This window comes from Toxorhynchites rutilus, chromosome 2 (assembly GCF_029784135.1).
Source record: "Toxorhynchites rutilus septentrionalis strain SRP chromosome 2, ASM2978413v1, whole genome shotgun sequence".
In the NCBI taxonomy this organism is placed as follows: domain Eukaryota; kingdom Metazoa; phylum Arthropoda; class Insecta; order Diptera; family Culicidae; genus Toxorhynchites; species Toxorhynchites rutilus.
In genome coordinates this window covers 143,693,273-143,707,716 of record NC_073745.1, presented here as the reverse complement: position 1 = coordinate 143,707,716, position 14,444 = coordinate 143,693,273, and the positions used below count along the sequence as shown (strand labels likewise).

Here is a 14,444-nt window from a genome sequence, read left to right as displayed (position 1 = left end):
TAAGGAAGCGAGCTTCTATAACAGGGGTATTATGAAGTTGACATCTCGTTGGGAACAAGTCATCGAACAAAACGGCGCATATTTGACTTAAAACAGATGATTGTAACTAATTTTATGAACAAATGAAAATTCAAAAAAATACCGCAGGACTTTTGACAGCCTAATATAACGACTGGAAACATCACTCATTAAGATGGAGTTATTGCTAGGGCCTGAAAAATTTAACTCTATCGTCAGTTTGTGGATTTTTCATCAGTACCTCAGAATCCCGATTGATTTCTTCAGATTTGGATTCCCTAAAGAAGATTCCTTTTGGGTCAGACTGATGGGTCCAAAGTCGTTTCTTTCAATTCCAGGTCTACTCTGACTTTCAACGAAATGAGTGCGTATTGATGCAAGTGAGCATCTTAACGCACATTCGTATGAACATCGACGGACTTCAACACAAGTTTATTTTCACTAGTTAGAAACATCATTCTCGGTATGCGTAGTGTAAAGAAGTACCAAAAAATAATTATTATGGCTTTATTCTAAAAACGGACAGACCTTTCGGAAAACCCAATGTTTCTTCTTTCTCTCACAAATTTTAAGGCAAGCGAAGAAATAAAATAAGTGATTCTGATATGAACTCGAAACAGTGTACTTGTAACACGTAACAACCATTCCCAATTACTAATAACGAGCATGTTTCCGTAAAACGTAATCCATCACAAAAGGATTGTCCACGGGTACCAGATGACCGGCACGTAGAGCCCAGTATACGGACAATTTTCCGAAGCTTTTCTGATACCCTTCCAGTAGACCATGGGGGCCCACACCGATTCTTGGTGCCTCCAGATATCCACTCCTTCCTTTCCATTGAAGTTTATCCAACCAAGCAACATTTCCTGGTGTAGCGATTATAAAATCTAGCTGTCCGGTTATCACTACTACCTCCACATCGGTGTTGTTGAGAAGCAACTCCACTATATGTGTTACTGGCCTCAAATGATCGCCATTTAGACTTCTGGATACATTGTATTCTTGGGCGCCGAAGACAGATTCCGAAGGAAGTTGTAGTGTTTTAGCAATCTGGCCACGCATTGAATTGTAAAAATTTGGATTACGATAATCTAACCGAATTGCACTGTCTGATTTCGGTTCTGGAAAAAGATAATTATTAAATATCATGAAAGGAATTTTGTTATAGCTTAATCATTCTTACGCCTTAGAACGTTGTAGAAATCGATTTCTAAAGTTTGGCGGATCATATGATAGGTTTCCCTCAATTTCAAATAAGCTTCTTCAAATCGTTCCTCATTCAAAATACGTTCCGTTTCAGTTACTGCAAACTGGATCTTCTTGTACCCCTGGGTATCGACAAATCCCATGTTCAGAAGAAAGTCGGGATATGATAAAATCGAATCAATCGGAGACACCCAAGGCGCAATGAGCACCACAGATTCTAGTTTCACATCGATTTCACCTTTTTGAATCGCGTTATGTAGGACATACGCAAACTCCGGTACCATCTTTCCTCCGTAACTTTCGGTGTATATATGTAGTGTTGTGCGCTTGAATTCTGGATTTAGCCGATAAAACTCCTTGGTGAATATGAGTAGGTCATCAGCAATTTCGGCATTAGTTTTCCTGAAAAGTGATTCATCTTCCACGTAGCTGAAACCTGCGCCCACGGGACTATCGATGAACAGAACGTTGTAGCTTCGAACCTGTCGAAATTTGAGTTAATCATTCTTCTATCCGATTGAAAAAACAATAAAAGAAAACTGTACTTACCCATGTGTGATTCCTCTCATCGCCTTCAAGAGTCTGGGGACCAAGTTCCAAGAAGTTCCCATACTGTGAAGAAGATCCGGGGCCTCCTTGCAGCCAAATTATCAGCGGACGATCGCTGAACTTCTGTACGTCGGCTGTGGTGTAATACAACCACCAGAACATGTGTGCGCCCTTACGGACTTCCACGAAACCCCAGTCCTGCATTCCTGGACCATAGCCCTTACGAGGTCCTGTATTTCAAAAATTGGGAGAATGATATTTTTACTGAGCTAACCGCTGACCTATTTCTTTTGTACTGAGTACATTTAAAAAAAATCAAATCATCGTCAGTTACCTCCAGTGCAAGTTCCGAGCACATACAAAAGAACAGCAGCAAAGCGCACCATTCTCATTATCCAGTTTAGGAGCACTGAAATCCACACCAGTTCTAAATTTGAGAATACCTGAGCACGGTTCTCAGAGCATGTAACCAATTTGCTACTGCTAGTAACAAACTAAAGTAGACATGAGCCGTGAAAATTGTTTTAATACCTGAGTACACATCTCGGTCACAAAATTAATAGCCGTTTTGAACATTAGGTAATAACCTTATGATGGGCTGCGTGTTCATTGGCATATATGGTTAAAGCAAACCCGGCTTATCAGTTTGATGGTCCATACATTAGTATTCCTATTGATCCCGCGAGAACACAGTGTCGAGTGGCGAGTATTGCGAAGTGCTTTCTTAAGATGAGAAGTGCGAACATCTGCTTCAAATGCAGAATCGACAATCTTAAAACTTAGAGTGCTCAAGTGTGCCGAAATCATCACTTTTCATATCAAAGTTATCAATCACAATTGATGGATATCAGTCGGACATTCAAGTCCAAATGTTACCAATATACTAAACATATATGACAAAGTGATCTTTCGGCATGAAAATTCTCGACCATATGTACATAAGTTTTTTTGTTAGAAGAGAGGAGATGATGTAAATTTGAATTATTATATAAAGGATTATTCGTTCAATGACGAATGATTCTTGATATAAAAATTAAAATTGAAACCCTCAAAATTCAGATTAACACTCAATTATAGTATAGTAGTGCAATTCCAAATGAAATCGTCCAAAAAATGCAGATTTTAAAAACATGTATTTTTGATTCGAATGAAGGTTTGTATTCCGTTTAGGTTGGAGGAAATATGAGTTTTCCACAGCAATTGGGAATTTTTTGACTCAAGCGTAACTTTTGAAAAGGGCGTATCAATTTTAGTAGCAGAAATCTAAAAAAAAACTATGAGTCGTACCGAAATAGTGTCTTAGAAAGAGTTATAGCGTATTGATGTCTAAACATGAAAAAATATACTGAGAATACACTGAGAAAAAAAATTAGTAATATTTTTTTTATTTACAAAAAAAAGATTAATTTGCAATATCCAAAATACATCATTTTAATTTTTTTTTAAATTTTTTCATATAAAATAGAAGTCATGTAGACAATTTAAAAAATGGGTCCAAGATGGTAAAACTATTTTTGACGAACTTTGTGGAACATCGAATTTCTATGAATTTTCGAAACTTCGAATTTTTGTATGTTAACAATCATTTTTAGCCATAAATTATGATTTCTGATGTAATTTAAAACAAAAAAGCTCATTATAAATCTCCTTCTAAATGTTCCCATTCTCGAGATATTTTTAAAAATATTTTTTAATTTATTGTCTTTTTTATAGTAAATATTCCCTTTTTATATGTTTGTTGTGTTATACCGTCATGTTCATGAAGTTTCATGAATTTGCTTATAATTTCCAACAACTTTTCCAAATACATTATTATGGTAAACTATATGTTTAGGAGTTACGCTGAAAAACATTTGAATACATGTGGGTTAACACAAAACGTAGCGATAATATAAAAAAACTTTTAACATATTATTCGTGTTACACAATCAAAAAAAATAGTAGAATTGAAATACCAACAACAAATACACCGTTATGCCTAGATTATACCTGAAGCCAGGTATCTCTAAGCTACCTCTGTATAGGTATATAAAGTCAGGTACCTTTAAGGTACCTCTATAATGTATATAAAGTTACTCATATTCAAACATCGTTCATCAGTCGAACAATCTTCCTTATAGAATGAATAACAGTATACCACAATGGACAACAAAAATTTGTTTTCGTGTTGTAGACCGTTTCCGAAAAACGGTAAGAAATGTTCATCTGAAAAACGTTTCTTAACCGTGACAATGATTGAGAAACTTAAGTCAATGGGATGCAATATCCTTTTAGATACATCTTTAAAAATTTGCGGATCATGCCGTTTATCTGTATACTCTTCCAAACAAAAGCAGTGTAATACTGAGGAGCAGATCAGTACAGCAGTAGGAAATACTTTAGATGAAGTACCATCAATAGTTTCAGTCGTTTCAGCATCTTCGCAAGATTCGCAAAACAGCAATATACCAGAGTATTCCCGAGCGTACAACATTGAGCTATTCAACAAGGGAATCGCCGGTATTAACGATTCACCAATAATGACGAAAAGACTTGGACAGGCTAGTTACCCCAAACAAAAATTCAAAGAAATTTCTAAAGGTATTAAAAGAAATCTATTTTCCTTTTCACATGAAGAAGACGAAGAATCGAACTTTAAACAAAAGGCAAAAGAGTTTGATGAGATTATCTATCAGCTCAAAGAGAAATTTGACCACACAGAGACAACAAGATCAGAAAAAGTTAGAATTTTAACAGTTTTGCCTAAGTCTTGGTCCGTGCAAAAATGGAAGAAGAATTTGGCGTTAATAAATATATGGCAATTCAAGCCAAAAAACTGGCAAATGAAAAAGGTGTATTGTCGCCGCAACATAGCAAATATGGAACAAGTTTAAGTGAAGATGTTAAAAATCATGTTTCGGAATTTGGTGCTGCATCCCAGTATAAAAATAGGAAAAGTTTTGCGAGTTTATGTCAGTTTAAATCGAAATACGACATTGACGCTGAATGGCATTTTTTTGCAACATCACAGGCAAAGATGGTACATTTAAACGGATGGCAACAAGAGCTAGTTTGGCTAGGCAGCATGAACATCCGATTACGAGTGCAAAAACGTTATTTGACTAGCAAGCGAAAAGAAGACTATCTTACAAAATTGTCATTTTCATATATGTCACAAGAAGAATATGATCAGGGTGTGGAAGAGTTGAGTAGCATGTATGATAACACCAAACAAATTCCAGGTACCCAAAAGTATCATTCTTTTGTACCTGTATCCGAGAATGAAGTAGCAGCAAAGTTGTACTCTAACGACAATGCAGCAATGTGTATAGAAATATAAGAAAATAATCAAAAAATTAAATTATATACAACAAAATTGTTAGTTGATAAAAATAAATGTTGATAAAAAATAAATGCTAAAAATTCTAGTATTATTATTAGTATCTCTTAAACTGCGATAAATATAGGAATTATTTGACCAAATTGTAGAGAATTATATATTTTTCCTTTTATAAATGTTGTGTTCTGTTGGCGCAACATGTATAACATGTTAAAAGTTTGTACTAAGATAAAAAAAAATATTATAATATCGCTACGTTTTATATTAACCCACATGTGTTCAAATGATTTTCAACGTAACTCCTAAACATATATTTTTACCATGATGATGTATTTGGAAAAGTTGTTAGAAATTATAAGCAAATTCATAAAATTTCATGAACATGACGGTATAATACGACAAACATATTAAAAGGGAATGTTTACTATGAAAAAGACAATAAATTAAAAATATGTTTCAAAATATCTCGAGAATGGCTGCATTTAGAAGGAGATTAATAATGAGCTTTTTTGTTTTAAATCACATCAGGAATCATAATTTGTGGCTAAAAATGATTGTTAACATACAAAAATTCGAAGTTTCGAACATTCATAAAAATTCGATGTTCCACAAAGTTCGTCAAAAATAGTTTTACCATCTTGGACCCATTTTTTAAATTTTCTACATGATTTCTATTTTATATGAAAAAATTAAAAAATATGTATTTTGGATATTTTAAATTTAAGTTTTTTTTGTAAATAAAAAAAAAGAGTACTAATTCTTTTCTCAGTGTATATTTTTTCATGTTTAGACATCAATACTCTATAACTCTTTCTAAAACACTATTTCGGTACGACTCATAGTTTGTGTGATATAAATTATCAAAGATTTCTCCTACAAAAATCGATACGCCCATTTCAAAATTTACGCTTGAGTCAAAAAAATCCCAATTGCTGTGGAAAACTCATATTTCCTTCAACCCAAACGGAATATAAACTTTCATTCGAATGACCCTAACTTAACTATTTTTCTATAAATTTCCTTGCATTTCCATCGAAACTTTATTCATAATATAACATCATTATCAGTTACAATTTTCGTTCAAGATTTTCCCCCCTTTCAGAGATAAGGTAGAGCTAATTGTCATTCATAATGTTTGTTTCAATAGCCTGTTTATTCCACCAAAATTCCCCTTGCAGCACCTACATAAACATTATCCGAACTAACACAATTTTCCGAACTGAATATTAATAAAAGGGAAGCAAATTAGTGCGAAACACCAAACCGAACTTCTGTGTACTTATACTAGATATATGGTGATGCATCGAAATCCGGACACTTAAGCGCTTACGACTCAACTACTAAAAAATATTATCATATTATAGCATGAAAAAATATCGTTCCTATAGAATTATTCATTCATGTAAGTTATGAATCACAGAATTCCACAAAATCATGTTATAATTGTTAAAAATATGAAAATTTCTTCATTGTGCATCGATGCCGTCCGGATTTCAGGACACTAAAATATTCATGATTTCAATTCCGGACACTTTAGCTTTTAATTACGGGTACTCTTACGCAACTTCTTCAATAAAAATTTTATCGTTTACTTTCATTCGCCCTCCGGATTTAAAATCATATACTGAATGAGCTTTTTATTTCGGACATGGATTTGCGAAACACTAATATTTGTTTTTATTTTTGCCATTTATTTTTGTCAACAACTGGGCATAATGCGTGACACTACACTAAGTTGATACAATAGTAACTATCAGTCACATTATTTCAACATGCTGGAAAAAACTGGAAAAATTTGAAAAAACTGTAGATTTAGATTTTGGCATGCTTAAAAAACTGGAAATGTACAGGAAAAACTGGAAGGTTGGTAACTCTGCATATGATAGAGCGCTCATTATTATTTTGTCAAAAATAAGGTGACCAAAATTTTCGATGAAATAAAAAATTTAACTTTCTTAACTTTATAGATAGAACTAAACATAGTTCAATAATATTGTAGCCTCATTCATTTTGAGCAACTTTGTAGAACAAAGTTTTTTTTTCTCTCTCTTAAAATAACCGATATCGCGTTGCATTAGAGTCATCATGAAAAAAAACGGGTTTTTCCTCTAATTGTTATATTTCGAATTCTACATGTCTTCAGAATAATTTAGATTATAATTTTTTTTTACTAAGACACACATTTTGCGATGCAGAATTTGTTCAATATCTCAATTCTGCTCAAAGTTATTTATATTTCTTCCTCACAAATACGCCCTCTTCTTTTGTTTGTCGTTCTTTCTAAGAAAAACATAAAAAAAAATTATTGGCGGAATTAAAAGAAAGTTCGGAGACGTTCGTTTTGATGTAGAATATATATATATATATATATATATATATATATATATATATATATATATATATATATATATATATATATATATATATATATATATATATATATATATATATATATATATATATACAGCCATTCCATGCCAAACCGATATACTGGTTCTCAGATTTTCGCGAAATGTGGTAATTTTGTTCTTTACTGCAAAATCTTAAATCCGTAATTTTCTATTTTTTCATTATGGTGACCAATTCCTTTTTTGGGTGGTCCGAAAAAACAACGTTTTCCACTTTTTACCAATAATGTCTTTTTTCAAAAATTCATAACTTTTGAACTACGGGGCCGATGCTGATGATCGACATATCAAATTGAAGCTAATTAGCCTAGCGCTTCCTGGACCATTGTGCATTGTCATTTCGCAATTCGAGAATGTGTGATTTGAAAAATTTTGAATTTTTTCATTGCGCTCATTTAATAAGGCTTCCAGCTCGTCTGTGATGCGCCTAGTTTTGGAGAAATTGAGATTACTTGCGCACATGTTGGTGAAAATTCGATGAAGTGATCGTAGCGCCATCTTTCATTCAACAACGCAAAAAAAATCCATTTTGAAAGGAAAATACGGTTAAATTATTGGGATATTATGTATACAAAAACATCAAAATCGCGATTGAAAAATGGGACAGGGAGTAAGAGGGTTGAGATGTGAGGTTAGATTATTTTGAAACCCAATTCGAAAAACAAATACCAAAAAAAATATTCAGAAAAAATGAATTTATTTCTGCATAGTGCCACCCAGGTATGGGAAGGATCACACGAAATTCGTTCAATAAATACTCATTCACAGATAAAACTCACCCTATTCTATTCTCCATTTATGCCTCACTTTATTTGAGACAGAAAGCATTCACCTATCACCTTCGCAAAATTCATTCTCGAGTTGAACGGAAAAATACTGTCTCGATTCCGCTCATTCCGCTATTCTCAGAGAATTTTGCATTCTCTCATTTGCCTCTCGGAATGACGTTAGATGGTGAGAGAATCAAATTGGAAACTTTTGCTTGAGCCAGCGAGTTTTCACTCAAATAGCAATCATTGAAGCCTCGATCGCGGCAGTGAAATATAGGAAGATAGTTGAAATCGAGTTGTTTCCTGGGCACTATTGCAATGACTTTTTTTTTGTTTCTAGTATGAAACGATCTAAGCCAACACAAAAGACCATATTAACGCAAGTTATTGGTGGGCGGGAAGGTAGATTCATGTGCATTGACGATAACAAATGCATTTGAATGCTGACAAGGAACAGAGTAGAAGGGAAAATAAAATCATACATACACGCAGATTGCGTCTATTTTTACTCACTCGTTATTTTGTTTCGTGCGATTCTTCCAAAGGAGTATTCATGGATTGAATGTTGTTGTCCAGTATTTGTTATGTTAGGTTCACTCTCAGTCCCGAATGAAAATGGTCGAAGAGTTAAAAATTATTCAACATGCAATCTCACGATTGCTTGCTACATTTTTTTCGCCATGATTTTTCCAAGCAGATACAAGAGTGATTTATAATTAGGTGTGGAGAAATGAGCGAATGAACTTTTTCATATTTGGTGCCACCTAAATCGGCATTAACCCATGCGCTGCCAATGACGAGTATACTACTGAAAATCATACTTTATTTCTTATAGAGAATGATCAAGAAATAGCAGGGTTTTGGTGAACAATAACACTCAAAATATAAATGGCAATGGGAATGGTTTCATATAATTTAGGCTTGGCAGCGAATGGATTAAATACAGGGAAACTTCGATATAACGTACCCTCGTTATAATGTATTCTCGATATAACGTACATTTTACCTCGATATAACGTACACATTACCAAAGTCCCAAAAAAATATTTTTTTGGATATTTTTTTCTGAAAGAACAATAAATTATCTGTATTTTGATACTACATCTTGTGTTGTAGCTTTAACCAATCCCGAAACACAACTGTTTAGTGATTCCGGATTCTAAACGAATCAAACTTCAATCAACAGAACTAAGGGATACATCATGAGAAAATTTGGCTTCGTCTTCTAATTGAATCCTTACTCAAACAGCAACCTAATGAAGTAATACAAGATTCGTTTCAGAGTTCTTTATTATGCTTCGATATAACGTACAATTCGATAAAACGTACAATTTTGAAAGTAAAATGTACGTTATATCGAAAGTACCCTGTATATGGTAATCGGTACGTAGCGGTATAATATATACTTTACGACTTATTCTCATGCCTATCATGTTTTTATGCATAGTTTCATTTAAACCATTCGAGCCATTTCGGAAAAGTTCGGTCACTAACACCGTGACATGAGATTTCTATATACACGAATGACCCTATCCATCTTTAAGATCATGTACACCATTGGTCAGATACTGTCAAGTCATGACCAAAACAAAAGAGCAGAAGCCCACTCACTGACAAATTTCGGGATGGTCAATGGAATTACTGTGCAACTCGCTTTCTCGATTAATTCGCACAAGGAATCATCCACTCGCGGATAATCAGAGTCTTACTGTATTTTTCTTGTAGAGAGTCTCAAGATTAGGGTATTCGTTTCTTAAGATTAGCAATCGCCTGAGAAATATTGCGCTCTAATTGATTCTCTACGCTCGATTAAAGGGTGTGTCACATCAAATTGCATCACGGAAAAAACGCTGTAGAAATTTAATTTTTAGGAATTATATCTTCAGCTTTCGCTTATAATCAGATAAGAGTGTATAGATCACGTTGGCCATGCTTCACTGTCAATTTTTCGTAAATTTGGAAAAATGTCGTCGAACGAAAAAAAGCGTCGTGAATTAATCCTGTGCACTCATTTCGAGAATCCGGAGTTGTCACATCGGGACATCGGTAAGACGCTGGGAATCGTCCAATCCACGGTCAGCAGAGTACTAAAACGATACTTCGAGAACCTAACCATCGACCGGAAGGTGAAGAACGGCATTAATGGATGCTCCGTCAGTGAAAAAGATCACAAGCGCGTTAAGCAGTTTAGACGTGATCCGAGAAGTTCGGTCCGGGATGTCGCCAATAAGCTGAATTTGTCAAGTTCATTCGTCCGGCGGACCAAGCAGCGGGAGGGCCTGCGTACATACAAGGTTCAGAAGGCTCCTAACCGCGACGAAAGGAAAAACATGGAGGGGAAGACGAGAGCCCGGAAGCTGTACACCGAAATGCTGACGAAGCCGCATTGCCTGGTAATGGACGACGAAACCTACGTCAAAGCGGACTTTCGTCAGCTGCCGGGCCTGTTGTTCTTCTCCGCAGAGGACAAATTCAGCGTTCCGGAGGAGATTCGCAAGCAGAAACTATCCAAGTTTGCCAAAAAGTACATGGTGTGGCAAGCGATCTGCTCTTGCGGAAAGCGGAGCGCCCCCTTCGTGATTACCGGCACGGTAAACGGGAAGGTTTACCTTAAGGAGTGCCTACAGAAGCGCTTACTACCACTATTGAAGCAGCACGAGGGCCTGACCATCTTCTGGCCGGATCTCGCTTCGTGCTACTATTCAAAGGACGTGTTGGAGTGGTACGAAGCCAACGGGGTCACCTTCGCGCCAAAGGAATGAACCCGCCCAACGCGCCGGACCTTCGCCCAATAGAGAAATATTGGGCGATTATGTAGCAGGCCCTCCGGAAGAACCCAAAAGTTGTCAAATCGGAGGCGGACTTCAAGAGAAAATGGATTTCTGTTCAAAAAAAAAACTACAACCTGACGTTGTACAGAACCTTATGGACGGGGTAAAGAGGAAGGTGCGAGCATACGGGCTTGGGCTCGAAGTATAAATAAAAAGAAAATACCAAAAGTTGTCTAATAGTTTTTATTTTACTGTATAAAATTTTCAAAAGGATCGGTCTACTGGGCGAATTTCTACAGCGTTTTTTCCGTGATGCAATTTGATGTGACACACCCTTTATGGAGAGAAAAAACATAATGTGATCTAAATGTGACCATCCGACTCCTCTTACCCGTTCTTAGTACCAACGTTATCAGTGAAGACCGGTAATTATGGCAGCGGTAAATAATCCCTTTCTACCCCGCTGGACAGACCGATCCCGAGGTTCTCGGTCCGCTCGTCAGGTTGTTTGTATGATTCCCCTAATCGCACTAATCAATACTCAATACTTCTAAACATGGATTATGCAAATTAAGTTAATTGCAAGACTTACTCCCAATAACGGGCACCCGTTCCGAGCAGCCTCCATTAACGTTATCTCTCAGAAAGCCAAACACACTCGGAAACCTGGTTGAGCTGGTAGCAAAAATTAAGAACCTTGTACTATCGGTTCCATTCCAAGCGGTCCAACACTGGACAAGAGCAATAGTTTCCAGCCGGAGAGTTGATAATATAAATATATCCATGAACTTGTACATTCTGCAGCGACAGCATCGGACGGGACGACGTTCGCTTTTCTTTAATGCACACCGACAGGAGATGGTCCAGCTTGGGGAGGAGGGGAGCGTAACCGGCGGGTGTAACGTGTACTGCAGGTAGCATCCACGGCTGCTGCAGCATGCAAATTCTCAGACTCTTTGGCTGAAATAAGCATTCCTTCGTGAGCGCAGGGGAAAATGAGACGACGGCGGGTGGGAGGAAACCGAATGTTATTAATTACAGGCACACACACACACATACACATACACACGATGTGCCCCGGCCCCACCGAGTAATGAATAGAACTGCATGGCCAGGCGAGAAGAATCTCCTACTTGGTCTAGCGGAAAACCGGGCTTTCTATATTTACAACATGATTGCATGCAAAATGGGCGCTGGCATCGCTGGCTGGATGACGACGGTGCGGGGGAGGACCATTCGAACGGTGTGTGCAAGTTCACTTAGTTGCTAATGGGATTTAATTTAACATGAAGGCAAGTTATTTCATTTGCTGCTTAGCACAAAGTACATTCGTCGGCCGTCGGCACAGAATTGGACCGAGATAAGATGCGGCGGGGCAATTGTTGGCGGCAGGAAGAAGTATTCCCCCTGCTCCCCGTCCAAGAGACTGAGGGTCACGCGGAGAGGGAGTGAAAAAGTTTGGACCGCCCGGAGGAAGGCGGGTACGATATTTAGTAGCTGCCTTCTCGGAAGACAAATTATTTATTTCGAAACATTTTCACACTCACACAAACAACGTCGTAAGTTGTAAGCGTGCGGAAATTAAGATAATTTGAAGATGAATGTTTTATACGGCTTGGCCACACACAGAAGATGAGTATTTTGCTATAAGTTGACTGGAGGGCCCGTTTGAGGCGAGTAGCAGTTTCCAATTTATTTAGCCAAGCTCGATTTGTATATTTTTCATTATTAATAGCTCTGTTATCGATAAAATAGATGGTATTATTAAAATTTAATTGCAATAGCAAATAATTCTCTTTTGATGGGTAATTGCAGTAAGTATAAAAAACAAACACAAAATTGTGTGAAACAATAGGTCATGAAACTAATAATAGATACGAAAATCTTGTGGAGATTACAAATGAATCGTTTGTTTGAGAAAGCCCATAAACGCAATTTTTATAAAAAATATCTAAATTTCAGGAAAAATTATTTCTACGAACCCCCTTAAATTGGGGTTGAATATATTCGTTTGTTAGAGAAACCCCATAAGTCCATGTTCTAATTATCACCACGGGCGGCACTGTGATAGATATACAATTTTATTCATTGTTTACCGACCCCGAAATATATGTGTGGTGTTCGGCAGACAGGAGAATACAAAGCGGAAGTTATAAAAAGGACTACAATCAATGGAACGGCATAAAAAAATAGAAAGGGAAAGTTTTGAGTCTTGCCATGGTCTAGTGTCTTTTTCAGGTTGTAAGTTCTTCCGACAGTCCTGGAGCAATAAACGTGTCGTTGTGCTTGCCCTGCCACACAATATACGATTGGATGCTTCGGAAAGGCATATTTCGCCCTCAATTAAGAACTGTTGAAGTGTTCGAACACACCTATTCCCTCTCTAAGAGGGGGGCTGCCATACAAATGAAACACAAACTTCTGCATTACTCGAGAACTAATCAAACAAATGGAGCCACATTTGGGATGTAAGGATTTTTGGGAACGAGAAATGTTTCTATGATGGTATGACACCCCTCCTTCCTCTGGATTGGAGAGAGAGTCCCATAAAAATAACACACATTTCAAACAAACATGACAATTGAAAATTTTCGGGAAACTCTGAAGGAAAATGGGAAAATTCGGAAAACTTATTTCTCATATGTTCTACAATTACATAGTGACATGCGTTGTTAGTCCATTTGATGTTTGCGCTAACGAAATTGATCTTTGTTCGAAAGCGAAAATGGTTTTTAATGTGATAAAACGCACTCCTATATCTTTTTCTATCTATATAAATAAAAATGGATCACCGAATTTGTTGATAAGAGCAAAACTCGAAAAAGGAATTGTCCGATTAAGGGCTGTCTTTATTCTAACATATTTTCTGTATCAAAAATTAATTCCATGTAACGGAGAAACATGTTATTTGCAAATGGTTGAACAATCTTGAACGAGAATTGTGTCTGAAAATAATCTGATATTATAATGACAAGCTTTGGTAGAAATACTAGGAATTTTATAATAAAAGGTAATTTTAAAGGGTAGATTAGATGATCAATCAATGAACAGTTCTGCGATTGGACCCATGAACGTGTGCTTAGTAAGAAAACGTGAATGTTATAACGAAAAATAAATTATAGGCAGCACGAAGTTTGCCGGATTAGTTAGTAATATATAATTTTAAGCATTACTTTCAGCAGTGGTGATCAGCCGCGCTCACGGGGCTCGCAGCAAAGGTTCTTCCTGAGAAATTTGACAAGTTTGACGTTTCCTCTTAAATTGGCCATAAAGGCCAACGTCAAAATTGACTGTCACGCCCACACATTTACGAGACAAAATTGATTTTTTTTATTACGATTAAGGTAAATGATTTAGGTTATTTAGGTAAATATGATCATGGTTTGTCCACTTTTTTGAA

At 36.4% G+C, this 14,444-nt stretch overlaps 2 protein-coding genes across 9 annotated transcripts in view; one reads left to right on the top strand and one right to left on the bottom strand.

The window, feature by feature from the left end:
* LOC129771795 (protein sax-3) overlaps positions 1 to 14,444 on the top strand; it is a 561,419-nt gene that overhangs the window by 437,384 nt on the left and 109,591 nt on the right. The window lies entirely within an intron of this gene.
* Positions 233 to 2,255, bottom strand: LOC129771798 (retinoid-inducible serine carboxypeptidase-like). The gene is made up of 4 exons (XM_055775839.1): positions 2,111 to 2,255; positions 1,777 to 2,006; positions 1,205 to 1,709; positions 233 to 1,142 (listed from the first exon to the last, which is right to left on the bottom strand). Exons 1-4 carry the CDS (start codon positions 2,166 to 2,168, stop codon positions 673 to 675), a joined length of 1,263 nt encoding a protein of 420 aa, XP_055631814.1. The 5' UTR covers positions 2,169 to 2,255; the 3' UTR covers positions 233 to 672.

Excerpts from the sequence above, each read along its gene's own strand:
- LOC129771798 (XM_055775839.1), bottom strand. The coding sequence starts at position 2,168 with ATGAGAATGGTGCGCTTTGCTGCTGTTCTTTTGTATGTGCTCGGAACT. Across the intron at positions 2,007-2,110 it reads GCTCGGAACTTGCACTGGAG|GACCTCGTAAGGGCTATGGT; the intron begins GTAACTGACGAT and ends TTTGAAATACAG. Across the intron at positions 1,143-1,204 it reads TTTCTACAACGTTCTAAGGC|AACCGAAATCAGACAGTGCA; the intron begins GTAAGAATGATT and ends ATCTTTTTCCAG.